Source organism: Bubalus kerabau, chromosome 2, assembly GCF_029407905.1.
Source record: "Bubalus kerabau isolate K-KA32 ecotype Philippines breed swamp buffalo chromosome 2, PCC_UOA_SB_1v2, whole genome shotgun sequence".
Lineage (NCBI taxonomy): Eukaryota > Metazoa > Chordata > Mammalia > Artiodactyla > Bovidae > Bubalus > Bubalus kerabau.
In genome coordinates this window covers 192,668,981-192,696,360 of record NC_073625.1, presented here as the reverse complement: position 1 = coordinate 192,696,360, position 27,380 = coordinate 192,668,981, and the positions used below count along the sequence as shown (strand labels likewise).

Genomic DNA, 27,380 nt, shown 5'->3' with positions numbered 1-27,380 from the left:
GTCTGACTGCTTCCAACCTCCCATCAGAACAGCAGTGTCTGTCTTGCCCCCATCCTATCACTGAGTTTAAGAAGGACAGACTTGTGTGATTCCATGGGTCACAGCAAAATAGGCCTTTTGCCTCTGGACCTCTGGGCATGAAATACATTCATGGGGCTCCATCCTCATGATGGAATCATCCTAACAACACCTTATTGGGGATTCGTTTTCAACACAGGAGCTTCGGGAGGACATAAAACATTCAGCCTACAGCAAGTTCACAATGTACAATCCCATTCACACAATGTTGGAAGCCAGGCTAAAGTCTCTGGTCACAGAAGCCGGCACCACCCTTAGCGGTGGTTGGGGGTGGGAGGCGCACTGGGGGCCGCCAGCGTGCTGAAGGGTCTTGGCCTGAGGGCTGGTTACACATGTGCCTACTTTGTGAAACTTCATCCATCTGTATACTCATGACTTGTGCAATTTGGGGTATATAATTTATATTTCAATAAAACGTTAACTAAAAATCAAAATCACACACACCAAAAAAGGTTATAAAGCAATGCACATAATGTGATCCATGCTTCTGAAAAAATAACGTTATGTGCATAGAAACAGGATATACACCGACATTCATTTATTAAAAAATATTTATTGAGCATGTCCTATGTGCTGACCCATAACTTATCTGGAAGACGTCTCTACAAGTGGACTACCCCATGCAGGGCCCCACCACATGCATCGCACCTCCAGCTCTTGCGACGATCTGGGACCCCACATCCGTGAGCTGAGCGATGAGCCAAGGGCGGGAAGGACACACGCACACACGATGCATGACAGCCACCTTCAGAGCACAGGGTGGACACGCATATCCTGTGAGCTCAGGACTGGCCTGGCTGAGGGAGTGGGCCACCAACTAACCACAGTGGACACTGGAAACACAGCCCAGGTTTCAGGACAGGCAGGGCAGTGACAATGGTGAGGGTGGGCCCCGTGGCGCCGGGCATATGGGGAGGCCCCTGAAGCCCCGAGCCCGTGGGTGAGGGAGTCACCACCCCATCCGGGAGTAAGTCCATGGCTTTCTCAGGACACGCATCCGTCCAGGAGTGACTCCTCAGAGTCACGTATGTCCCCCAAGATGCAGTGGACATCCCCCACAGAGCTGCTCTGTCATCTCCAGATGGGAAAGACTTTCTCCCCAACCTGAGAAAGACAGAGGAAATGAAAACAAACCAATCAGACAGCAAATCACGTCAGTTTCATTAACATGCAGTATTTCCTAATAATAATTTAGTATTGGACAAGAGGCTGGCATTCAGGTGAAGGCTTTTCTTTTAATGACAAGCATTTCAACTTTCAGCATAAAGCCAAGCACAAAATGGTCTGCTTGATTATTCTCTCTCCTGCGTGAACCTGAGTGAGGAAGAGGAGTCTCAGTGGCCTCTGTGAGCCATGAGCCACAAGGCCCCGCCAGCCATGCTCACTGCAGCCTCAAACTGCAGCCTCAGCCAGGACACGGCTCCACCACACATCCACGGCGGCCATGGCAAGGCACACGCTGTGAGCAAGGCCGCACTTGGCCCAGCCCTCGGCTCCCTCTGCACCCGGAGTCTCCTGGTCTCTGTTCTCACTGACCAGCCGAGTCTCACAGGGAGAACTTAGCTTCCTGCACCTCTGCTTCCTGTGAACGGGAGGGTCCACCTCCTGCCATGAGGATTAGAGAAACAACCCAGACCAGCTCCGGCACAGAGTCTGCTGGGGTGGGAACAGGCACCCACCACTGTGACCACCACAGACCCGCCACCTTTGAGACAGCATCAGAGCACAAGACTCTAGAGCTACATATCTTACTTTCTGCAACGTAGGGTCTTGTGCAGAAGTGATGGACCAGCTCAGGGTGACAGACATGTGTCGCCTCCACACAGGGTTCCTCTGCAACACCACTGCGCCCGTGACCATGTCTCCCACGAGGACGGGGACGGGCTCATCCATCATGAACAGCACCTGCTTCCAGTGGGTGGTGCTGCAAGACAGGGTGTGGGGCCATCTAAGCCTGCCCCCTCTGGGGAGGCCATGGGACCCCCCACACCTCCGCCCTGGGATCAGACGGCTGCACAGGACCCAGGTGGGGTCACGACCTGGGCGGGGAGGTGGGTGGATGCAGCTGTTGGATGCTGCTCAGATTCCCTGGTACCTGAGGTAGAGAGGCCACGAGTGCATGTGGCCAGACACAGGTCCTGGCCCCTCTCTGGGTCAACCCAGCCTCCATGAGCTGGCACAGCAGTGCCTGCCCAAAGCCACCGACCCTGAACTGTGACTCCCACAGTCCTAGTTCGTGCAGTTAGAGAGAGATTCACACTCATGAAATCATGCCCAAAAGAAGTCATCACTTCTCTGAATTTGGCTGAGTGTGAGCAAGACAAGTGCAGCATTGGGCAAGCAGGGACACCCCAAACTCTGCAAGTTCCATGGCTCGGACACACGAGTGCCTGGTGTGCGCCCAGTCACACCCAGCACTAAGGTTCTCTGTGGCCTCTTGCTCTTCTGTCACATTCTCTCTGATGCACAGGCACCCCATCTCAGCCACAGTGGTGGTCTCCCTTCCGCAGCCCACATGTCCCCTCATCCCCACCCCCATACCACCTGAGTGTGGATGATCCCCACCCAACGCTCGAGTGGGAAACGTCAGGCATACCCGGTTCACGGGTCTGGGAGGAGGCCCAGCTGGTGTCCACTCTGGCCATTCAGCTCCTCCTCCTGCTCAACGTTCACAAAGGATGCCCAGGTCCTCCCCGGCCCAAAGGCCACAGTGGGGTCTGACCCAGGTGGCCGCCACCCTCCCTGAGGCCGTGCTCACTTCTGCCAACCACAAGGTACAGGCGAGTAGCAGGGTCATGTGGAAGGAAGTGGAGTCCCCACGTGAAGGCAGTGCTCCAGGGCCTGCTGCGTCCAGCCCCACAGACAGACAACACAAGCTTGCATCCCCACACGCAGGGGCAGGCGTGCAGCTCTGAAATGTTACTACATGAAAATCGTATCTCAGGAAACATCCGCCTTCTCCAAGAGTCAGAGGAAAAGCCCCTGGAACTCAGCTGCAGCAGCAGTGGGGCCACGGAGAAAAGGTGGAGGCTGACCATCCAGGGCATCAGGGGCTCCCCTACCTGTGCAGGGGCCAAGGCGACCCGGACTCACCTCCACACACAGCCCTGCCCAGCACCCATGCACCACTCACATGCCTGGCCTCGCACTCGGCCAGGTCTGGAGAGATTTGGGTCCACTTGTGACATGTCTAGCTCTTTACATTCGTGACTCCGTCAGGCCTCCTCTGTGACCCACGGTGGGAGTGGGGTGGCACACTCACGGGTGCAGCGGGCCAGTGCTCAGCACCAGCTGTGGCTCGTCCTCCTCCAGGTTCTGAAACTGGACGCTGAACCAGGCTGTGAATCCATGCAGCATGCCTGCCTTCTGTATGTCAAAGTGCAGCTCCCCTTTCATCATCTGTGTTCAAGGCAACAGGTGAGAAGTGGGTGCAGGCCCTGGGCGCACGGGACCCATGGGCTGCGGCCACCTCCACATGGCCATCCAAGACCCACACCACCACCCCGGGCAGCCACACTGCCTACTTCAGTAGCTACGGCACAAATCTGTAACTTGCTAATTTAGCCAAACATGTCAAAAACCCAGAGAAAGGAAACGTTACAACTTGCAACTTAAACGCTGCAGACAATCAGAAAGGTCTGGAGCAATCTAGGTCTCATTGTCCTGATTTTCTGTCCCCATATCCAAGCAGGACATTTCCTCAATTCTCTGTATAAACAGGAAATTCCAGATTGAGTCTCTATGATCCCCAAATGAATTGCAGCCTCAGGTTTAGTCTGCACATGGTTTTGTATTGTAAGCTCCATAAGAGGGTCCGTCTGCTTTGGAGGGACCCCTTAAAACGGGGTTGTCCAGAATCCACACATGCCGCCTCATGGCCACAAATGGTAAGTAAGAGAATTAAGAATTTTGTCATCGGTGGGAGATAAAAAAAACTTAGGAAAAAATTTTAATCCAAATCCTATCATGACACGTAATTTATCTGTATTTGAACAAGCTGAGAATATGAAACATAAATCTAAAAATAACTGAAGATGTTAAAGAGGTTAGCTATAAAGAAAATAACCTAAAAATACTAAAAACAAAATCAGAATAGATTAAAAAGAATGTGGGAAAATCAAGAGCAACACATCTAACTCATTTACTTGAATGATTACGTGGGGAAGGAAGGAAGGGTCATGTCTCCTCACCTCGAGGTCGGCGACCTGCACGGTTCTCATGTCCAAATGTAATATGGTGCATGGCTCAGAGAGACAGTCGTCCGGTTTCAAAATGTGGTTATACTTGGGCTTCGAAAAAAACTCCTTAATTGCTAAAGATCTGGGGGGATAAAGTAAGTGCTCAGCACCTGAGATGACGTAGCCCCCATCTCAGGCTGTCTCGCTCCCTCCTCTGTTAGCAGGAATCCTAACTCACTGTCTGCACCCCCGAGAGCAAAAGGCAGGGCCGAGGAGGCCGGCTCTGGTGGGCAGTGGCCGAGAATGGGAGCCACAGGCACATCCTTCTGTGTCCCACTGACACACCCAGAGGACACGGAAGCCACAGGAAATTAAATTTCAGTGAATGGTGCGAGAGAACACGTCTCCTCCAAGGAGCCAACCAACGTCCCTGGGAAATGCACGGCCACAGTCCTCCCACGCCCAGTTCACAGCGCCCTGTTCCAGACACTGCAGGCCCTGCTCAGAGCTTCCTCTGCCCTCCCTGGTCACTTTACCAGACATTAACACCAGGCAACACAAGAAGCCCCCTGCCCTTTCCAGACCTTCCCTCGCTCCCGCCACATCAGTCCTGCACGAACCACAGAGCCGCTGTCGGGGACTCCCCTCTCCACTCACTTTCGGATTTGGGTTGAGAATACGACGATTCAACACATGAGGGAAGATTCCATACCTCTACACTGATATTTTTTTCTTTTTTTTTGCTGCTGCTGCTGCTGCTAAGTCGCTTCAGTCGTGTCCGACTCTGTGCGACCCCAGAGATGGCAGCCCACCAGGCTCCCCCGTCCCTGGGATTCTCCAGGCAAGAACACTGGAGTGGGCTGCCATTTCCTTCTCCAATGCATGAAAGTGAAAAGTGAAAGTGAAGTTGCTCGGTCGTGTCCGACTCTAGCAACCCCATGGACTGCCGCCCACCAGGCTTCTCCGTCCATGGGATTTTCCAAGCAAAAGTACTGGAGTGAGGTGCCATTGCCTTCTCTGCTTTTTTTTTTTTTTTTTTTTTTTGAGTTTTTAATAAAAAACAGAAAGGCCCAGAGGCCCCCATTTTACTGCCAAGCCCTACCTGGTCATCTGGTAGGTGAGCAGCCATCTCTGATGAGGGGCCCTTCCCTGGCCCCAGGACAACTGCGAGGCCTCCCCTGCCTGCCTCCTGGCACCCTAGGAGGGGAGGCAGCCATATATACACATCATCCTTCTCTAGGAGGAAATGTGAGAAACGGGAGGCCCTTGTGAGGAGACCTTTTGTGTCAAAACCTGAAGCTCTGCCACAGGCATGACCGTAAGTCAGGAACCAGGAGAGCCACCACAGACTCTGGGGCACTGCTTTCTGTGACAAAGGCCAGCAGGGACTCCACTAACACATTTTCCGACCCTTATTAAACACTCTTGGCTCTTAATGGGATCATCTGTTTTAATGGCCCACATTACCTTATGTTTCCTATCATGTTTGGGGCCTTATAAACAGGCCATTTCAATTCTGTTATCAGCTTAAAGGCCGGTAAGGCAATAGGCAGACTTCTCAATCATGTGAACAAACTGGACTCCCAGCGGTGAGGTTTTCTAGCCCTGCGGCCTGTGCCCCTGCAGGCACGGGAGCCTGACGCTTGCCTGAGGGCACTCATTCAGGTTAGGGTCTGGCATGGGGTTCAGTCCCACAGGCCGGGAGCCCCATGCTCGCCTGAAGGCACTCACTGAGGTTCGGGTCTGGCATGGGGTTCGGTCCCACAGGCCGGGAGCCCCACGCTCACCTGAGGGCACTCACTGAGGTTCGGGTCTGGCCTGGGGTTCGGTCCCACAGGCCGGGAACCCCACGCTCGCCTGAGGGCACTCACTGGGGTTAAGGTCTGGCTTAGGGTTTGTGCCCTGGAGGCCAGGAGCCCCACACTCACTTGAGAGGGCTGAGGTCGAACTCATAGGCATTGTCCCAGAAGAGCACCTTGCTCCGGTAGTCCTTGTCGGCGCTGCAGGGCACCAGGTGCAGGGCGGCTGTGGTCGGCCAGATGACCCCGTCCTCCTTCAGCCAGGCGTCCCGGGCATACAGGATGGACTCGATCATGAACTCAAACTGCGTGGAGGGAGGCACACAGGAGACACAGTGACTGAGATGGTGTCTGCTCCCACCCCCCTGCCCCCGCCATGGCACTCATATCCCGGGGACCGTCACAGACAGGACGAGCTGCCAGCTCATCAGAGGGCTTCTCTTCCACCGTCACCACAGTGGTCACCGAGTTCAGTCACAGCCTGGGTTTAAGCCCACTGGCCCACACTGCTCCTCAGAACTGGGCACAGCCAACGGTCAGGGAACTTGCCCTCTCGCCCACCCTGCCCACCCAGGAGACAGCTGTCACCGTAAGTGTTTTGGGGTCTTAACTCTCAAACAGTATCACTCTGGTCTGAGGTATTCTCAGAACTTTCACCACCCTTTAGGTTGACTGAAGTCACTTCTCAAAAATGTGGAACAGCAAAGCAGGAGTGCCACAGAGGTCACGTGACCCTCATGTCAAAAGCAGCAAGAGCCCCAGGAGCCCCTCAGGGGTGTTGAATTCTGAGGATTCTTCACATGCTCAGGGTGCACATGTGAGTTGCAAATATTTTCTCCTAGTTGGCCTTTTTTCATTTTCTTAACATTGTCTTTTACAGAGCAGACTTTTAAATTTTGATGAAGTCCAATTTATCTTTTCTTTTAATAGAGTATGCTTTTGGAGTCAAAAAACCCTTTGACTAATCATGAACATTTTCTAAAACTTTCTTCCAAAAGTTTTACAGTTTTATATTTAAGCAACTAGATATAATCAATTTTAAGTTCATTGTTCAAGATGAGGTATGAGGCTTAAAGTTGAAGCTTTTTTTGGTTTATGGATGGCCAACTCTTCCAATATAATTTGTTGAAAAGACTATCTTTTCTTCATTAAATTAACTCTGTTCCTCTGTTAAGAATCAGTTGACCACATTTGTAGGAATCTACTATCCATTCTGTTCCACTGGCTTACATATCTGTCACTTCACCAGGTTCACAGTCTTGACCACCACAGCTTTATACTAAAGTCAGGTAGTATAGTTCTTCCAATTTCGTTCTTCTTTTAAAAAGTGTGGCATTTTCCTGGTGGTTATGTGGCTAAGACTCTGCGTTCCTAATGCAGGGGGCCCAGGTTCCATCCCTGGTCAGGGAAATAAAATCCTACATGCCATGACAAAGATCCCCAACTAAGATCTGACACAGCCAAATAAATATCTTTTTTAAACTGTATCAGCTATTCTAGCCTGCCTGTGCTCAGTCATGTCTGACTCTTTGTGCTCCCATGGACTACAGCCTGCCAGGCTCATCTGTCCATGAGATTTTCCAGGCAATGATACTGGAGTAGATTGCCATTTTCTTCTCCAGGGCTAGTTTATTTACACTGCACATAAATTTTACAATAAACTTATCTGTATCTACAAAAAAAATCCTGCTTGAATTTTTATTGGAATTGTATTAAATCTACAGATGAACCTGGAGAGAAGGGGCATCTTTACAAGGCCGTCTCCAGCTCATGAACGATGCGTGTGGGTCAGCATTACGTGGAGTCAGCATCCGGAACTTGCATATGTTTTCCCAAGTGTCATCATTCTGGAGTCACTGTAACTAGTCATGAACGGTGCTAGTGTATAAAAATGTGACTGCCTTTTGTATGCTGACTCTGTGCTCCATGATCGTCTTAAACTTGCTCACTAGTCTAGGAAAGTTTTTGGAGATTCCTTGGCATTTTCTACAAAAACAATCACATTGTCTGAGAACAGGGTTTATTCCTGTGCCTTCATTCTGTTTAGCTCCCATTTCTTCCTTCTCTCTTGCAATGGTTAGATTTCCCAGGACAATGTTAAGTAGGAACAGGGGAGCACCCCTTCCTGCTTCATTCCTGCCCTGGGGGAAGTGGCCATTCTGTCCTAACAAGTAAAAAGCTGAACTGAAAAGTCAACAACTCTTCTAAAGTCCATTAAGAGAAACTAGGTCACAGAGTAAATGGCCACCCTCAAATTGGAAAAACTGAGAGGCCCGTAAGACAGTCCATGACTTACGATGGTTCAGCTTCATGACAGGGCAATAGGTATTCAGTAAAAACTATGCTTTGAATTTTGATCTTTTCCCAGCTAGTGATACACAGTGCAACACCCATGTGCCACACAGGCCAAGCGCCCATCAGCCATGCGATCATGAGCATGAACGGTCCACACACTGACAGCCTCTCCCTTTCAGGACAGTATTCAGTCGACTACATGAGACATTCAACACTCGTTTTCAACAGGCTTTGGTTATGATTTTGCCCAGCTGTAGGCAAGTGGGAGTGCTCTGAGCACATCTAAGACAATGAGGCTCAGCTGTGATGTTCGAGAGCTGAGCTGTGTTACATGCGTTTTGGATTTTGGTATTTTCAACTTAGGACGGGTTTGTCAGGATGCAGCCTCACTGTAAGTCAAGGAACAGTTGCACAGGGAATCGCAACTCACCAGAGCAGAAACATCCCTGGAACCAGGGCCAGGGAGGAAGCTGAACCGAGGCTGACAGGCTGCTGGGGCTCAATGTGGACAAGTGAGGCCAAGACTCCAGGCAGGCCCCATCACGGGGTCCCCACAGTAAATACCAGAGAAAAGTCCCAGTGCTTCTCACAAGCTCAAAAGAAACCACTGGAAATACACCAGAGTATTCTGTTTTTCTTAACATGGTCTGCCCTCAGGAGAGACTACTTAAGAGCCTAACCAGCTGGGGAAAGAATACTATCCAACTCGAGCACCCTCCGGCGATCCTGTCCCACCTAAAAGGGGAGAAAACTTGAGAAGCACCTGTGGGGTTCACAGTCCAGAGGCCCAGGATCACTCAACACTGAGACCCCAAAGCAACCCCCTCCATATCTCACCATCAAATCTCTACAGGCCTGTTTACACAGACCCTTTATCCAGTCATCACACCTGGCTATCAGGAAAAAAAGATATATGAACAGTTACAAGAGCCACAGCAAACCTTAGAACCAGATTCAGACACAGTGAAAGTGTTAGTCACTCAGTTGTGTTAGACTACTTGTGACCCCATGGACTGCAGCCCCCTAGGCTCCTCTGTCCATGGAATTCTTCAGGCAAGAATACTGGAGTGGGTTGTCATTCCCTTCTCCAGGGGATCTTACCAACCCAGGTCTCCTGCATTGCAAGCAGATTCTTTACCACTGAGCCACAAAGGAAGACACAGTAGGCAACTGTAATTATCAACTTAACAACTATGATTAATATGCTAAGGGCTCCAATGGACAAAGCAGACAGCATGCAAAACAGATGGGCAATGTAAACAGAGAAATGGAAATTCTTAGAAAGAACCAAAAATAAATGCTCAAGAGCAAAACAATGTAACAGAAGTGGAGGATGCCTTTGATGGGCTTGTTAGTAAGGACTCTCAGCTGAGCAACAAGCCTGAGCTTGAGGAAATGAAAACAGAAACTGCCAAAGCTGAAAAGCAAAATAAAACAGGCTGAAAAAGGGAACACATTGAAGGGCTACAGAACACAAAAGGTGTAACAGACACAGAACAAAAATATCAAGAGAAGAATGAGAGGTGGGAAGAGAAGAAATAGTTGAAAAAAATGACTGAGAATTTCCCCAAATTCATGTCAACTCCGTTCACAGATCACAGCCTTGTCATGGTGAAGGGGCTTGGGTAACTCAATGAAGCTATGAGCTATGCCATGCAGGGCCACCCAAGATGGATGGGTCATAGTGGAAAGTTCTGACAAAACGTGGTCCACCGAAGGAGGGTACAGAAAACCACGGCGGTATTAGAACCTTACGTGGTGTCTTACATGGTTCACACTGTTTGCTGAACCCAGGGTAGGTAAGGCACGAGCAGGGAGGTTGGAAGAAAACTCGAGGCGCCATAGGGACTGCAGACGTGTGTTTATTCTCTGATGGTGGGTGCAGTGGCAAAGGGGGATTTCTCAGGTGGGGCTTATATATGTTTCCAGAACAAAAGTGGTCCATGACCAAGCAGTACAACATCATGTGCACGCACAGTGCTGTGAGTGATCTCCACTGTTACAAAACCATGTATTTACAAAACGTGGGACGCAAGACCCTGACCACGCCATCTTGGCTAATTTGCTCTTTCCCTACACGTGGTTAGAACCTTATGTAGGACAACTGACTGGTTCAAAATTGGGAAAGGAGTACGACAAGGCTGTATATTGTCACCCTGTTTATTTAACTTCTATGCAGAGTACATCATGCAAATTGCTGGGCTGGATGAAGCACAAGCTGGAATCAAGATTGTTGGGAGAAATATCAACAACCTCAGAGATGCAGATGATACCACTCTAACAGTAGAAAGCGAAGAAGAACTAAAGAGTCTCTTGATGTGGGTAAAAGAGGAGAGTGAAAAACCTGGCTTAAAACTCAACATTCAAAAAACTAAGATCATGGCATCCGGTCTGATCACTTCATGGCAAATAGAAGAGGAAAAAGTGGAAACAGTAACAGACTTTATTTTCTTGGGTTGCAAAATCACTGTGGACAGTGAGTGCAGTCATGAAATGAAAAGATGCTTGCTCCTTGGAAGATAAGCCATGACCAACCTAGACAGCATATTAAAAAGCAGAGACATTACTTCGCCAACAAACATCCGAACAGTCAAAGCTATTGTTTTTCCAGTAGTCATGTATGAATGTGAGAGTTGGACTATAAAGAAGGCAGAGTGCCAAAGAATTTATGCTTTTGAACTGTGGTGTTGGAGAAGACTCTTGAGAGTCCCTTGGACAGCAAGGAAATCAAACCTGAATATTCTTTGGAAGGATTGTTGCTGAAGCTGAAGCTCCAATATGCTGACCACCTGATGTGAAGAGCCAACTCACTGGAAAAGACCCTGATGCTGGGAAAGATTGAAGGCAGGAGGAGAAGGGGATGACAGAGGATGAGATGGTTGGATGGCATCACTGACTCGATGGACATGAGTTTGAGCAAGCTCCGGGAGATGGTGATGGGAAGCCTGGCGTGCTGCAGTCCACAGGGTCACAAAGAGTTGGACACGACTGAGCAAGTAAACAACAATGTCAAACACAAGCCCACAGATCCAGGCGTGAAGAGCACACCAAGCAGGATAAGTGTGTGGTTGGGGGGTGGAGGGAGGGGGGGGAGTATGAAGAGGCATGTCATCTTCCAACTATAGAGACTCAGAAGATAAAGTCCTGAGAGAGGCTGGGGGAAAAACACCTACCTACTGAGGAACAAAGATAAAGTTTCACCTGAATTCTCAGAAACCCTGAAAGCAAGAAGAGAGTGGAGTGAAATATTTAACGTATTTCTTGGTTTTCTGTTGTGTGTGTGTTTTTTTAAGCCACCCTGTGCTGCATGTAGGATCTTAGTTCCCTGACCAGGGATTGAACCTGGGCCCCTGCGTGGGGAGCACAGTTCCTTAACCATTGGACTGTCAGGGAAGTCCTTGTGATTAAGGATCTTTGATGTTACTACTGCAAAAGGATAGACCTCACTGAAGGCTCAGATGATAGTTAGCATTTTTAGGCAATAATGTGTATTTTAATTAATATATGTACATTGTTATTTTAGATATAACCCTTATTGCACACCCTACAGTATAAGGTAAACATAACTTTCTATGCACTGGGAAACCAAAGTATTTGTGTGACTTGCTTTACTGCAATACGTGCTTTATCATGGTGGTCTGGATACGAACCTGCACTCTCTCTGAGGTCTGCCTGTAGATCAAACACAGATCTACATAAAGAAAGGAAAGCACTAAAAGAGAAATAAGTAAAGATAAAACTAGAACTTTTGTTTTTCCCATTCTTAATTAATCTAACAATTTAATCTAACAAATCTAACAATGTGTCCAAAATAACAGCAACACAGTACCTGACCATGTATGTGTATTTATGCTTACGTGTAACAAAATGAATAAAAATGCTCATACAAGGGACTGAATTATTTTGTTTTCATAAAGAACTCACACTACCCATGAATCTTCACAGTGTTAGATAAAAACAGACGTGAATCCGCTGTAAGTATATATTGGAAACTGTTGTTCTCTGTGCCCAGTCATGACCGACTCTGCAACCCACCATGGACTGTAGGATTTCCCAGGCCACAAGACTGGAGTGGGTTGCCATTTCCTTCTCCAGGGGATCTTCCCACCCCAGGGACTGAACCTGGATCTCCTGCACAGCAGGTGGATTCTTTATCACTGAGCCACCAGGGAAGCCCTTGGAAACTGTAGGGCAACCAATTAAAAAAAGGAAAACAGAAGTATAACTGATACGCTAAGAAAGGAGAGAAAACGGAGTCATATAAAATGCTCAATTAAAACATCAAAAGGCAGAATACCTAAATACATATGGAAAATATTAAGAGATCTGAAAAGAGAAATAGGCACAATACAATAATTGTACGGGACTCCAATACCTCATTTTCAACAATAGATAAATCATCCAGACAGAAATCTTAAGGCTCAGTGTCATTTGCTGTCACTTTCCCAAATCTCTGCAATCTGTAAGAAGTGAGGACCAACATTCTTATTGTTCATATTAGTTAGTTCCTTACTATTTAAAACAAACTTCTTGCTGGAAACTCCGGTGGTGTCCCCCTCCCCTTCATCCATACGTCACTTCTCTGGGTTTTTACAGAGACTAAACTTCAGACCACATTTCACTGTAACATCTTAGGTCCCAGAAAGGGGGTGGGCCAAGGGTCCAAGGAGACAGACCTGCAGGCCCGGCTCCCACTCACCTCTCACCTGCCCTTGGAGCACAGAGAGCTAGGGAGCTCAGAAACCACTGCGCGGGCTGGGTGGGCAAACCAGCAACCTCTCACCCCAACCCAGGCGAGACTGGGGAGGGAACCTGGGAGAGCCTGGGCTTCAGGCTGGCCACCAGTGCAGACCAGGGGGGCTACAGAGAGGGGGCAGACCAGCTGCGGGGAGACAGGCTCTGCTAGCACGGAAAACACAGCCTAACATCACGCACTGGATATTCGCGGTTCTCGAAGAGAACAGAAATTTATGTAAATCACTCACCAGAAAGATACATTCACTCTTAGATTTCCCATAAAGGCATTTTTTTTTAATCCGTTAAAAATTCAAGCCAATGTTCACACAAGAAATCACTGACATGTCACCTTAGGAAAAAGTCAAAATTAATCATAATGCACAAATATTCCAGAGCCCAGGGCAGCCACCCCAGCCGTCCCCACGGCCCCTTACCAGCAGGCAGGTGCCCATCCACTCAGACACCAGCACGTCCACCTTCTCCGGCAGCACCACGTCTTCCACCTTCTGCTGAAACACGGTGATGATATCAGCAAAGCCATTCTGCACGACCAGCTGCCCTGTGTGCTGGGCCATCTCACTGGCCTCCACCGCAAACACCTACAAGACAGAAACACCATCCATGTGTGCCTCAGCCCCACACCACGGCCAGCTGGCCACTCTCCCCGAGCCCAAGTCACCAGCAGAGTCAGGACCAGCATCAGAGAAGGGAAGGCAGCGTGCTGGACGGCGGCCAGTGTGGATGGCCACCCCGTCCCCCTGATGGAGCCCCGGGAGGGCCTGCCTCTCTCCCTGACTCCACCTTCTGCCAAAAGGCAGCCACAGGGCTGCGTGCAGGTGGACAGAGCCTCTGCACCCACAGGGGCTGCCCACCCCAGGGGTCCCGGGTCAGGCCCAGTGGCCTAGCTCCCATATACACAGCAACAATCCGTAACCGACATAGGAGACTCCTGGCCCTCAAATGACAACAGTCAGACTTTGAGGCCACCAGCAGCTAGTTACCAATCAAGGCTCTAAAAAGTCCTGAATGCTACGTCTGGGTTCTGGCAGGATCGGGACTCGGGCAGTCACTGCGCTGTGGCTCCACTTGTGAGCCTCATCCACCTGCCTCGGGGCCACTGAGAGGGGCACCTCTGCTCAGCTCAGACAGGCCTTAAATGGCAGAGGACCAGAGCCCAGCAGGAGTCCCAGAGAGTGGTCCACCCTGACCCTGGCAGGGTCACATTTGGGGCGGGAGGACACCGGGACACCAGGATAGCAGTCTACGCAAGCTGCCCAGCCCTGACACGTGGATACACGTGTTTCTAACGCAACTGAAGCAGACATTTCACAAAAACATCCCACCGGTTTCACCTCACTGCCCTACCCTATTCCACTCTGTGCTGCTTGCGACTCATCAGACCCACAGTATGGCCTCTGGCAGGCTCAGCCTTCAGAAACACGCTGCCCTTTTCACGAAGCAGTGGAGGCGCCACCAAGACCCTGCTCAGAAGCTCCCTACTCACGGCTCTGGGCTGAGCATAGTGTGCACAGAAGAGGCTGATGATCCCAGTCCCACAGCCGACGTCCAGAATCACTTTGTCTTTCAGGGATTCTTTATTCTGCAGGATAACGCTGTGGTACTTAGTTGTTCGTGGCTGGTCTGCCAACATCTCCAAGTGAAGTTTCTAGACGAAATACACGTGAAGGAAGGATCACTGCCTGTCATTAGTGCTATGCTACGCTCTGACTTTGGACAATCAGAGCCTGACCTGACCCCCATAAAGCCCCACACCACCCCATGCCTAAAAATACACGCAAAAATCAGAAGACCAAAAAAATGCCAACAGACACAAATAAGAGTAGACAGTGAAGGAATGAGGTAGAAGCTTCTGGAACCCTTCCCATGCAGGGGGGTGCACCTCTCCAAGAGTCAGGTGAGCAAGGAAGCAGGTGTGGACCCGGAGGTGGACATGGGAGAAGCGGCCACATGCCTGACCTGACACAACATGGCCAAGATCTGCCACGAGAGAATGGACGAGACCGGCAGAGGCTGCGGGAGGTGACGGCACCCCACGGGAATCGCATGCATCCCCAAGGAGGCAGAGCAGGGCTCCTCCACACAGTTCAGGAAGCCATAGAGGGGGCACCCCCAGCACCGTCCCCACACACCCAAGAAGACCCAGCCCGAGCAGCACTTGGAAGGTAGGGGTGTGGCGACAGGGGCCTGGCAACCCAGACCAGGTCAGCGCCAACAGGAGCCTGTGTGGGCCTCGCAAGCCCATGGCTCCTCAGGGACAGACAGACAGAGGGAGACCACCAAAGTGAACTAAGTTGAGACCCAGATGTCCTGCCTGCAGGTCAGAACCAGGATATGGAACCCAGGGAAGAGGTGTGGTTGCATTCACCTCAGATACAATACACTTCAGAGCGAACAGCATCAGGTCACGGCATGGACAGCAGACGACTGAGGATGGGGGCGGTGGGAAGTCTCCACGTCAACACAAGAACCACTGCAGCCAGAGAACATAAGAATGCTAAAGGCCCCTGTGCCTCCACAACAGAGCTTCAAAACGCACAAAGCAAAAGCCAGGAGAAATGCAACAAGAAACACAAATTCACCGCTACAGTCAGAGATTTCCATACCCTTCTCTCAGTAACTGACAAGTAGAAAATCTTAAGAGACCCAGATATGAACAACAGTATCAGCTAACTTAATCCAACAGATTTGAACAGCACACTTTCCCGACTATTTACAATAATACACAAAAAACATCTACAGATTCACCTAGAAAGGTACACAACCAAGTATGATCAAAACCTCAAAACTTAAAGAGACGTAACACAAGGGTTAAGAAATGAGGAGAGTCGGTGTATCACCACAAAGATGTCACTCCTCCCTAAATTCACACACACTTTCCATAAAACACATTAAAATGCCAACCAATGGGGTAGGGGCAAAGGCGGAGCACAACAAAACAGTAATAAAATTAGTTTCAAAAAATAAACACATCAGGCCATGAAAATGCTAAAAAGGCAAATCAAAACCTAGATACATGTTTTTTTGCCTTTAAGATGGGAAATCCTTTTTCAGCTGGCAGCTTTTTCTGTGAAGACCTGCAGCAAAGGCACCCTCTGCGCCGCTGGGAGGCGTACACTCAGCCGACCTTCCCGGCGGGTGGCTTGGCTTGATCCACCCCAGAAAAACTCATACACACATCCCCCTCAAACCCACCCAGTGGGAATCTAGCAAAGAGGAGCAGGATTCAAGGAGGAGGACATCCACTACAGCATCGCTTAGCATGATGAAAAGCAAACATGAGCCTTTCAAAATCAACACACTGGAGCTACTGAAAAGAACAGGCTTCCAAAGCAGCACAGCTATGTGAGAAAGGTGCTAACAGTGTATGGGGACTACTCCTTTTCCATAAATTTAAAAGAATAAAACAGATGCAGCTTAGGCTTAGACTTAGACTATCTACACTGCTGTTGGGAGAAATCTCACAGAAGAGACAGACCTCATCTTCTCATTAACTCTTTCTTACTAGATGGAAACCTCTAAGCATGTACACAGTGGCAGATTTTCTTTTCTTAGGCTCCAAAATCAGTGTGGATGGTGACAGCAACCATGAAATGAGAAGACGCTTCCTTCTTGTAAGGAAAGTAATGACAAACTTAAACAGCATATTAAAACGCAAAGACATCACTTTGCTAACAAAGGTCCAAATAGTCATGTATGGATGTGAGAGTTGGACCATAAAAAAGGCTGAGCACCAAAGAATTGATGCTATTGAACTATGGTGCTGGAGAAGACGCCTAAGAGTCCCTTGGATAGCAAGGAGATTAAACCAGTCAATCCTGAAGGAGAGCAATCCTGAATATTCATTGGAAGGACTGATGCTGAAGCTCCCATACTATGACCACCTGATGCAAAGAGCTGACTCATTAGAAAAGACCCTGATGCTGGGAAAGACTGTGGGCAGGAGAAGGAGACGACAGAGGATGAGATGGTTGGATAGTATGAATTTAGACATGAATTTGAGCAACAGGACGTGAACTTGGGCAAACTCCAGTAGCTGGTGAGGGACAGGGAGGCCTGGTATGCTGCAGTCCATGGGGGTCACAAAGAGTTGAACGTGACTGAGACTGAACAACAAGCATGTACATGCGTCAGTGGTTTTTCATTTACTTTAACATTTTTAATGCTCCAATATGATGGGGGCTTCCCAGGTGGCTCAGGGGTAAAGAATCTGTCTACCAATGCAGGAGACACAAGAGATGAGGGTAAGATCCCTGGGTCATGAAGATCCCCTGGAGCGGGAAATGGCAACCCACTCCAGTATTCTTGCCTGTGAAATCCCATGGACAAAGCAGCCTGATGGGCTACAGCCCATGGGATCACAGAGAGTTGGACACCACTGAGCACACACACATGGAGAATACACATCTACAAAAAAGCACACTAAAAAGCACCTGTAGATTTCACCCAACACAGTAACAGTGCAAACACTCTTGTACCCACACCCACTCGGAAGCCTGCCAGCACCCCAGGCCTTCCCACCTGGCCTCACCAAACACGGACCCCCTTTACCGGTAACCATCATCCAAATTCTAAGGGGAATCCAGTCCCTGATCTCCAGACCCACCACTTCTACACACATTCACAAACAACACCTTTTAACGTTGCCTTATAACCTTACAGGACTGAATCTACTGTATTTGAAACGTTCGTCATTCAAGTATCTATTTTATTTAGTCTAAAATATAAACAGGGTTGTCTGGACCATAGGACTTTGGGTCGTTATTCACACTGGAAAAAAACAAACTAATAAGCTAGTTCTTTATAGGTAAAACTACTGATTTATACAACTTTTACATTTTATTTTTACAGTAAAATTTACTACTTTTTTTTAAACACTGAGAAAAGTTTAAAATTCCATTGCTCAGACAGTATCTCTAAACCAGGAATTGGTACATTACAGCCAATCCAGTCCATCACCTGCTTTTGTATGGCCTGCAAGCCAGGATTGGCTTTTACATTTTTAGATGGTTTTTAAAAATCCAAAAACACGACACATGAAATCATATGGAAGGCAAATTTCAGTGTCTATAGATAATGTTTTATTGGAACGCAGACCTGCTCACTGAAATTTTTAAGTCTGCTTCAGCACTTGGATGGCAGAGCTGAGCAGCTGAGCTGAAGAAAACATCTGCAGGCCCCACTCTGAACAGTTGAGCTGAAGCCCGGAAATTATTTTTAAAGTTAGAACCTAAAACCAGAGAGTGGCAAGCAGCTGCGCCTGGCTGGGCGGGCAGGAGGCGTACCAGGGTTCCATAGCTGCCGAAGTACTCCTCATCCTGCCAGGAATCCTCGGGGTCCCAGTCTTCCAGCTGCTTCCCCAGGTGGTTTGCCGGGATGTACCCACAGCAGCCCGCACGCTCGCCCCACCACCAGTCCGCAGTGGTTTGTCTCAGGATGAGGATCTTTTCTCCTCTCAAAAAGCTGAGCTAGAGAAACATATATAGAAATGAAAACTAAAGAAAAACCTGCAGTTTGTATTTCAGTTGTGGCTCAGTGATAAACCTCCATCACTGGTCCCAAATCACAGCAATTGCAGTAAGGAGTCAATGGGAAGGACATCAACTGACACTTCATGAAAATCACACTAGCATTTCGAGATTTCTGTGGAAATCTACAAGAAACAAAAGCAGACCTTAACAAGAAAGATCAATCATTTTCGAACAGCTTGAATTTCTTAGAACAGAATTTCTAACAGCCCGTTCACTGTAACTCAGCTAGGTGGTAGCGGATTCAGTTGCTGGAGGCTTACGCTAAGAAATTACTATCACAAAGTAAAGAAAGTTGCATTCAAATAGATGTTTTTATTTTACACCCAATTTTCCTTAGCTAAATAGGTTACAAGTAAGGGTTTCAAAGCAGAAGGTGAAGCAGGTACGTCCTACCCCACCCCATTCCTCACCCAAGGATCCTGCACATCAGGCTTGGGACCTGAATCTGTTAGGCTGAAAGGGTCACTCGTGGGTCTTCTGTTGCTGTGAAGTATCTGAATACTTCTTTATTTCAATCTGCTGACTTCTGCAAATTTGACATCTAATCCTGCCACTGAACATGCTGAACCCACAAAGAATAAACCCACATGGCTACCTGCGTCTCGTCGGTGGCAGAATAGTCTGCGATGGCCACGAACTCCTCTGGATGCACAGCCCCCTGGAGGTGCTCCTCCTCAGCCTGCGTGGTAGGGTCCTCCTCCTCCTGATCAGAGCAAGGGAGAAAGGGAGGTGATTGGGGCAGCCATTCCTCTCACTTCCTCTTTGCCTCTCTCTCCATCTCTGTCTGTCTCTGTCACTCTTCATCTCTCTACTCGATTCTTTTCCACTCACTCGCATCCCATTCAGCTCCACTCTCGCTGCCACTGGCTCCCCACCACCCCCTATCCTCAGCTGCCTATTGTCCATGTAGAGCATGGAGCAGCAGGAGGTCCCCACACCTCTCCGTGCTCATGTCACACCTGTGCCCGCACACGTACATACATACACACTCAGTTTATTTTTTCTATTGACATAGCTTTCTGTCAAAGATTGCACAGCCACTTTTTAAAATTTTTTTCTTTTTTCACTCACATAATACCTTGCGGAAAACTCCCCACCTGCAGAACTCTAACTTATAATGTTCAGTGGCTACTTAACATTACACAGCAGAATTCTGCCCGAGTCTTCAGTCATCCTTTACTGATGGACTTTCTCTATGTCCACAAACATCTGCACACATTTATCCTGACACGATGACATTTTATCTCTATGGGATAGACTGACATGCCTGAAATACAGGTACAGTTTTCATTCAAACATTTGTCAGGTTCTTTCCATAAAGGGTGAGGTACTTCACCAGCAGCGCATGGGGTGACTGACTTGAGCTTTTGCAGAGTGCTATGTGTAAAGACTCCAGAAAGGGTAAATATGTGGGGAAACACGATTACTTACACTTTATAAAGAAGACTTCTGATAGTACAGAGACACAGTAATAATTTACTGTGGGGTTTATAACATATATAGAAGCAAAATATGTTACAACACAGCACAAACATAGGGGCTGGTAAATGGAACTAATTTGGAGGATTCTTACATTGTCAGTTCAGTTCAGTCGCTCAGTCGTGTCTGACGCTTTGCGACCCCATGAATCACAGCACACCAGGCCTCCCTGTCCATCACCAACTCCCAGAGTTCACTCAAACTCACGTCCATCGAGTCGGTGATGCCATCCAGCCATCTCATCCTCTGTCGTCCCCTTCTCCTCCTGCCCCCAATCCCTCCCAGCATCAGGGTCTTTTCCAATGAGTCAACTCTTCACAAGGTAGCCGAAGTATTGGAGTTTAAGTTTCAACATCAGTCCTTCCAATGAACACCCAGGACTGGTCTCCTTTAGGATGGATTGATTGGATCTCCTTGCAGTCCAAGGGACTCTCAAGAGTCTTCTCCAACACCACAGTTCAAAAGCATCAATTCTTCGGCGCTCAGCTTTCTTTATAGTCCAACTCTCACATCCATACATGACCACTGGAAAAAACATAGCCTTGACTAGACGGACCTTTGTTGGCAAAGTAATACCTCTGCTCTTTAATATGCTATCTAGGTTGGTCATAACTTTCCTTCCAAGGAGTAAGCATCTTTTAATTGCCTGGCTGCAATCACCATCTGCAGTGATTTTGGAGCCCAGAAAAATAAAGTCTGACACTGTTTCCACTGTTTCCCCATCTATTTCCCATGAAGTGATGGGACCAGATGCCATGATCTTAGTTGTGAAGAGGTCAAAAAAAAAAAAAAAAGATGGGGATAGGTTAAGGATACACAACATAATTTCTTGGGTAACCACTAGAATGATATAAAAAGGTACTGCTAAAAAGTTAATCAAGGAGATAACATGGAATTATAGAAAATATTTTATTAATCTAAAAGGCAAGAATGGAAAAAGGTAAAAAGGAAGAACTGTGACAAAAAGGAAACAAACAACAAGATGTTAGACTCATTATATTAAATGTTAACGGACTGAACACTCTAATTAAATGGCAAAAATTACCTAAGAGGAAAATAAAAGACACAACTACAGGCTCTTTACAAGAGGAATTCTTTAAATATATAGAGTTAGACTAGTTGAAAATATAGATATATATGTGTCTGTGTGCCATCCAAACACTAACCGTTAAGAAAGCTGGTACAGCTACATTAATATAAGACAAAGAAGATGCTAGGCAAGAAGTATTAATAGGTAAAAAGAGAGACTTCATAAAAATAAAAGGGTCAACTAATCTAGTAAACAAATACTAACCTAAACATATGTACCAAGTAACAGAGATTCAAAATATATGAAGCAAAAAGTGACAGATCCAAATGGAAGTAACAAAAAAAAAGACAAATCCACAATCACAGCAGAGATTTTTGAAACTCATCTCTCTCAGTAGTTGACAGAACAAATGGACAAAACATCAGACAGAATCCAGAGATTTGAGCAATACTAATGATATGCAGATGACACCACCCTTATGGCAGAAAGTGAAGACGAACTAAAAAGCCTCTTGATGAAAGTGAAAGTGGAGAGTGAAAAAGTTGGCTTAAAGCTCAATATTCAGAAAACGAAGATCATGGCATCCGGTCCCATCACTTCATGGGAAATAGATGGGGAAACAGTGGAAACAGTGTCAGACTTTACTTTTTGGGGCTCCAAAATCACTGCAGATGGTGACTGCAGCCATGAAATTAAAAGATGCTTACTCCTTGGAAGGAAAGTTATGTCCAACCTAGGTAGCATACTGAAAAGCAGAGACATTACTTTGCCAACAAAGGTCCGTCCAGTCAAGGCTATGGTTCTTCCAGTGGTCATGTATGGATGTGAGAGTTGGACTGTGAAGAAGACTGAGCGCCGAAGAATTGATGCTTTTGAACTGTGGTGTTGGAGAAGACTCCTGAGAGTCCCTTGGACTGCAAGGAGACCCAACCAGTCCATTCTAAAGATCAGCCCTGGGATTTCTTTGGAGGGAATGATGCTGAAGCTGAAACTCCAGTACTTTGGCCACCTCATGTGAAGAGTTGAATCATTGGAAAAGACTCTGATGCTGGGAGGGAGTGGGGACAGGAGGAGAAGGGGACGACAGAGGATGAGATGGCTGGATGGCATCACTGACCTGATGGACGTTGAGTCTCAGTGAACTCCGGGAGTTGGTGATGGACAGAGAGGTCTGGCGTGCTGCGATTCATGGGGTCGCAAAGAGTCGGACACGACTGAGCGACTGAACTGAACTGAACTGAATGACCCATATGATGGTGATGACACCCTGATAGCTCAGTTGGTAAAGAATCCACCTGCAACGCAGGAGACCCCTGTTCGATTCCTGGGTGGAGAAGATCCTCTGGAGAAGGGACAGGCTACCCACTCCAGTATTCTTGGGCTTTCCTTGTGGCTCAGCTAGTAAAGAATCCGCCTGCAATGTGGGAGACCTGGGTTTGATCTCTAGAAGGGAAAGGTTACCCACTCCAGTGTTCTGGTCTGAAGAATTCCATGGACTATATAGCCCCATGGGGTCGCAAAGAGTTGGACATAAGTGAGAAACTTGGGGGGGAAAAAAAATGACCGATCTGACAGTGACAACACTGGACACTACACCCCACAACTGCAGAATAACTTAGTCTCTGAAAGTGTACATGCAACATCCAAGGCCAAACAGGGTCTTACAATGAGACCATAAAGCTTACAATGAGACCAATGTAAGGCCAAATAGGCCTTACAATGAGACCATAAAGCAGGCATGAGTAAATTTCCAAAGACTGAAATGTTGCATTTTCAGACCAAACATTAAGTAAAACCAAAAGTAAATAACAAAAATATAAAATTTCCCAAATGTCTGGAAATTAAGCAACATACTCTGGATAGCCCAGAAAATTTCAAATTTCCTCCACTTGGGTAAATTCTAAGAAGCACACACAAACAATATCATATATTGCTCAAAGATACCTACATAAAGTATAAAAGTATAAAAAACGGTCCAGAAACACAAAGATCAATTCATAATTCATAGCAGTGTTTGCCCTTGAGATAGAAGAAGAAGAATGGGACTGGGGAACAGACTTTATTCATGGTTTTTTCATTCATGCATATATATATATATACACACACACACACATACTTATATTCTGAAGTACATATGACAAAATGTTAGCAAGTTTCCATTTCTCTGTAATATGTAATTTTTTGCAGTATTATTCTATAAATACTGTCACCCTGCTTATTTAACTTATATGCAGAGTATAGCATGAGAAACGCTAGATGAAGCACAAGCTGGAATCAAGATTGCCAGGAGAAATATCAATAACCTCAGATATGCAGATGATACCAACCCTTATGGCAGAAAGCGAAGAAGAACTAAAGAGCCTCTTGATGAAAGTGAAAGAGGAGAGTGAAAAAGTTGGCTTAAAGCTCAACACTCAGAAAACTAAGATTATGGCATCTGGTCCCATCACTTCATGGCAAATAGATGGGGAAACAGTGGCTGACTTTATTTTGGAGGGCTCCAAAATCACTGCAGATGGTGACTGCAGCCATGAAATAAAAAGACGCTTACTTCTTGGAAGAAAAGCCATGACCAACCTAGACAGCATATTAATAAGTAGAGACATTACTTTGTCAACAAAGGTCCATCTAGTCAAGGCTATGGTTTTTCCAGTAGTCATGTATGGATGTGAGAGTTGGACTATAAAGAAAGCTGAGCACAGAAGAACTGATGCTTTTGAACTGTGGTACTGAAGAAGACTCTTGAGAGTCCCTTGGACTGCAAGGAGATGCAACCAGTCCATCCTAAAGGAAATCAGTCCTGAATATTCATTGGAAGGACTGATGTTGAAGCTGAAACTCCAATACTTTGGCCACCTGATGTGAAGAACTGACTCATTTGAAAAGACCCTGATGCTGGGAAAGATTGAAGGCGGGAGGAGAAGGGACGACAGAGGATGAGATGGCTGGATGGCATCACCAAGTCAATGGACTTGAGTTTGAGTAAACTCTGGGAGTTGGTGATAGACAGGGAGGCCTGGTGTGCTGCAGTCCATAGGGTCGCAAAGAGTCGGACACAACTGAGCAACTGAACTGAACTGATTCTATAAACGTTCCAGTACTTTTTAATTTCTCAAAATAAAATTAAGACAGCCACAAAATTAAAACATTTTATGATAATTTTAAGAAACAGATAAGTGAAATGATCCAACTACAAATAAAATTTCTATATATAAAAACCACATGAATTTAGAACAATAATTAGAATGAAAAGAGAAAAAAAGAAATGTCAAAATTGATATCACAGACATGAAAATGTTTTTTAAAAAACATTATTTATTAGAGTATTCTGTTTTTTTAATTTTACATAATCAACATTCCTTGAAATTTAAGGTGACTTTTTTTTTACTGTTAACTTGAATGATACATGTTACAAGCAGAAAAGAAGCATAAATATATAAATCTTTTCTAATATCCAACCTGTGTCTAACATATTCTGTCTGGGATGTTTTTAACAACTAAAAAAAACCTGTGCTTGCTTCACCAGCTCAGGTGCCAAAAATGGAACCCTAGATTCCTGGGAGGTGTTTACAACGCCCAATTTCAGAATGTCCTGTGTGACCTCACAGCGCATTTCCTCTGTTTAAGCAGCCTCTGGTTACTGGCCACCTTCCAAGGTCCAAGGAAATCACCATCACTTCGTGACTGAGTGAGCTCCACTCTCTGTAATGGTCCCAGTTTTTAAATACAAATTCTCGAATAGCAGAACCAAAATTACCTGCAACTCACTTCTGGGGCAGTCACCTGGTGTTGCCATGGTTCTTTTGGGATCTGTACATAACTGCTGCTTTAATGTTTCATTTTTCCCTTCATTTCTATTTTTTAAAAAAAGAGAGAATAAGAAAATGCTTGTTATGTTGCATCATAATGTTCACTTATCTTTTAAGGTCCATGAAAAAGGTCTTCTACCAAATGGAAGGAAATGTAAAGAATGTGAAAAATGAACAGAAATGAAATTTATAAGCACAATTCTTACAAAATCAACTGAAAACATTTAAAATTTATGAACTCCAAACAGTGTATATTTGCATCACTAGCCTTCAAAGTGTTAACTGTTTATTGGCCAAAGCCTGTTACTTTCCGTTAGATCACTGGGCAAATTTAAAACAATAAATTGATGTCAACCCTTAACTTGGAACCCTGACAACTGTGACTCCAATTAAAATTTCCTATCTGGGGCTTTAAAATGTTTCCACTAACAGGAACCAAGGTCTGCACCTCCCAGAGACTTTTCTTTTCAGTTTCAATCTTATTCTTTCAGTGACACTGTAACTAACATCGTGCTCTGCGATGGATGTGTGTTTTTTCAATTACGCAGCAATTCCTCGTTTGAAATGAGTGCTTCATATTATCAGTCAATACCTAGTACTTGTTTTTGTGACGTTTATAATTACAAATACTAATACACATACATTGCATTTTCACTGGAAACTGCACAGAGGCCAGTATGGGGCGGGGCCGGAAGATGAGGTGTGGCCGTATTGATGGATGGGGACAGGGTGGGCGGGGCGGAATAATAGGGCGGTGCTCGGCTAAGGGGCGGGACACGGTTGGGGGATAGGGCCCTGAAGGGCAGGTGGCCCGTGGGCTAGAGAGAGAAATAGGGGAAGGGAGGATGAAGGGAGGGGCGGGGCGTGATGCAAGAGCGGAATGGGTAGTGGGGGAAGAGAATGGGACCTGCTCTCCGAGAGGGTGATCCCAGATGCCAAGGACAGACGGGAAAGTGGGCGTGGCTGTGGGAGGGGCGGGCACTGTGGGCGTGGTTGGGAAGACAGCGGGGCAGTGAGGTAAAGGGTGCGGCGTCGTGGGCGTGACGCTAATGGGGGCGTGGCCTTGTGGGCGGGGCGCCGAGCCCGTGGTCAGAGGCTAGCAGAAGCAGGAAGGCGCGGGGATCCCGGGAAGGAGAACGGCGGCCTCGGTGCGCCGGCTGACGCACACCTCGGGAGAGTACTCCCCCCTCCCCTGGCATGTCCAGCTTTACGCGCGGTCCAGTCGCCCGAGCTGCCCACGGGAAACCTACCTCAGTTGCGTTTCTCCGCTGAGGTCGGCGTCCACACCTCCGGAAAGGAGTGGAAGCCAGCACCCACCAAGAACCCAAGCCACCGCCCTCTGCCCGCGCAGGCGCTCTGTAAACGCCCTGTCCCCTCAACCCCGCCGTGGAAGGCCCCGCCCTGGAACCGGCTCCGCGAGCATGCGCCACCGTCCACGCCCATCCCCTTGTCTGGAGAGTGAGCCAACGCCCTGAACTGCGCAGGCGCCGTGCGCTTCTGCGCATCCTGGAGAAGACTCAGTCCTAGGTGGATCTCCCTGCGCAAACTCGTTTTGAGGTCCCGCCTTCGGTTGTCGCGCGAGCTCGGGCTCTGCGCTCGGATGCCGGCTCGTGTTCGAGCTCGCCTCCCATGGGGCGGGGAGTCAGACGGCGGGGGGTGGGCGACGTCCTGATCCGGGGTCAGAAACCGGCTGGGAGTGACAGAAATGGCTGGTTTCCGCGGGAGCAGGACCGGGAAAGCTTTCCTGTGCTTTTCTTGTAATAATTTCAGTAACCTTCGCAACCACACTGTGAAGTGTAAATCCTGTGTCATTCTTTCCAGGGCAGGGGGTGGCTGGAGCTGGAAAAGTAGAAGAAGGTGGTCAAAATCCTAGAGAAAGTAGGGCGTCGGGGGTCGCGGTCGAGTAGACGGGTGGGTGTAGGTGTCAGATGCACAGGATGACGTTTCGGCGCGTATATGCTGGTGATCGTTGCACAGAAATGTAAACTATTTAATACCACTGACTGTAGACTTTGGGATTGGAATGAAAACACCTTTTCCAGTCCTGTGGCCACTGCTGAGTTTTCCAAATTTGCTGGCATATTGAATGCAGCACTTTCACAGCATCATCTTTCAGGATTTGAAATAGCTCAACTGGAATTCCAACACCTCCACTAGCTTTGTTCCTAGTGATGCTTTCTAAGGCCCACGTGACTGCACATTCCAGGATGTCTGGCTCTAGGTGACTGATCACATCATCGTGATTATCTGGGTTGAGAAGATCTTTTTTGTACAGTTCTTCTGTGAATTCTTGCCACCTCTTCTTAATATCTTCTGCTTCTGTTAGGTCCATACCATTTCTGTCCTTTATCGAGCCCATCTTTGCATGAAATGTTCCCTTGGTATCTCTAATTTTTTTGAAGAGATCTCTAGTCTTTCCCATTCTG

General features: G+C 47.4%; 1 protein-coding gene across 4 annotated transcripts; it reads right to left on the bottom strand.

Annotated features, from left to right (window-relative positions):
• Nucleotides 1–613: 613 nt before the first annotated feature.
• Nucleotides 614–26,326, bottom strand: PRMT2 (protein arginine methyltransferase 2). Of its 4 annotated transcripts, XM_055569889.1 has the most exons (11): nucleotides 26,205–26,326; nucleotides 24,903–24,999; nucleotides 19,232–19,339; nucleotides 18,391–18,573; nucleotides 14,592–14,753; nucleotides 13,522–13,686; nucleotides 6,185–6,360; nucleotides 4,269–4,398; nucleotides 3,341–3,477; nucleotides 1,831–2,002; nucleotides 614–1,182 (listed from the first exon to the last, which is right to left on the bottom strand). In XM_055569889.1, the coding sequence occupies exons 2-11, from the start codon at nucleotides 24,939–24,941 to the stop codon at nucleotides 1,150–1,152; spliced, it is 1,305 nt and encodes a 434-aa protein (XP_055425864.1). In that variant the 5' UTR covers nucleotides 24,942–24,999; nucleotides 26,205–26,326; the 3' UTR covers nucleotides 614–1,149. The 4 variants fall into 4 exon arrangements, 3 of the variants coding, with proteins under 3 accessions (XP_055425864.1, XP_055425865.1, XP_055425866.1); XM_055569891.1 differs by lacking the exons at nucleotides 614–1,182; nucleotides 1,831–2,002; nucleotides 3,341–3,477 and adding an exon at nucleotides 5,359–5,453 and having other exon boundaries at nucleotides 4,291–4,398; XM_055569890.1 differs by lacking the exons at nucleotides 614–1,182; nucleotides 1,831–2,002; nucleotides 3,341–3,477; nucleotides 4,269–4,398 and adding an exon at nucleotides 3,628–3,786.
• Between the last annotated feature and the right edge of the window lie 1,054 nt (nucleotides 26,327–27,380).

Coding starts and splice junctions, on each gene's coding strand:
- PRMT2 (XM_055569889.1), bottom strand. CDS start 24,941: ATGGCAACACCAGGTGACTGCCCCAGAAGTGAGTTGCAG. Junction 4,399..6,184: donor TTCGACCTCAGCCCTCTCAA/GTGAGTGTGGGG, acceptor TTATCCCCCCAG/ATCTTTAGCAATTAAGGAGT. Junction 2,003..3,340: donor AGCACTGGCCCGCTGCACCC/GTGAGTGTGCCA, acceptor CCTGTCTTGCAG/CACCACCCACTGGAAGCAGG.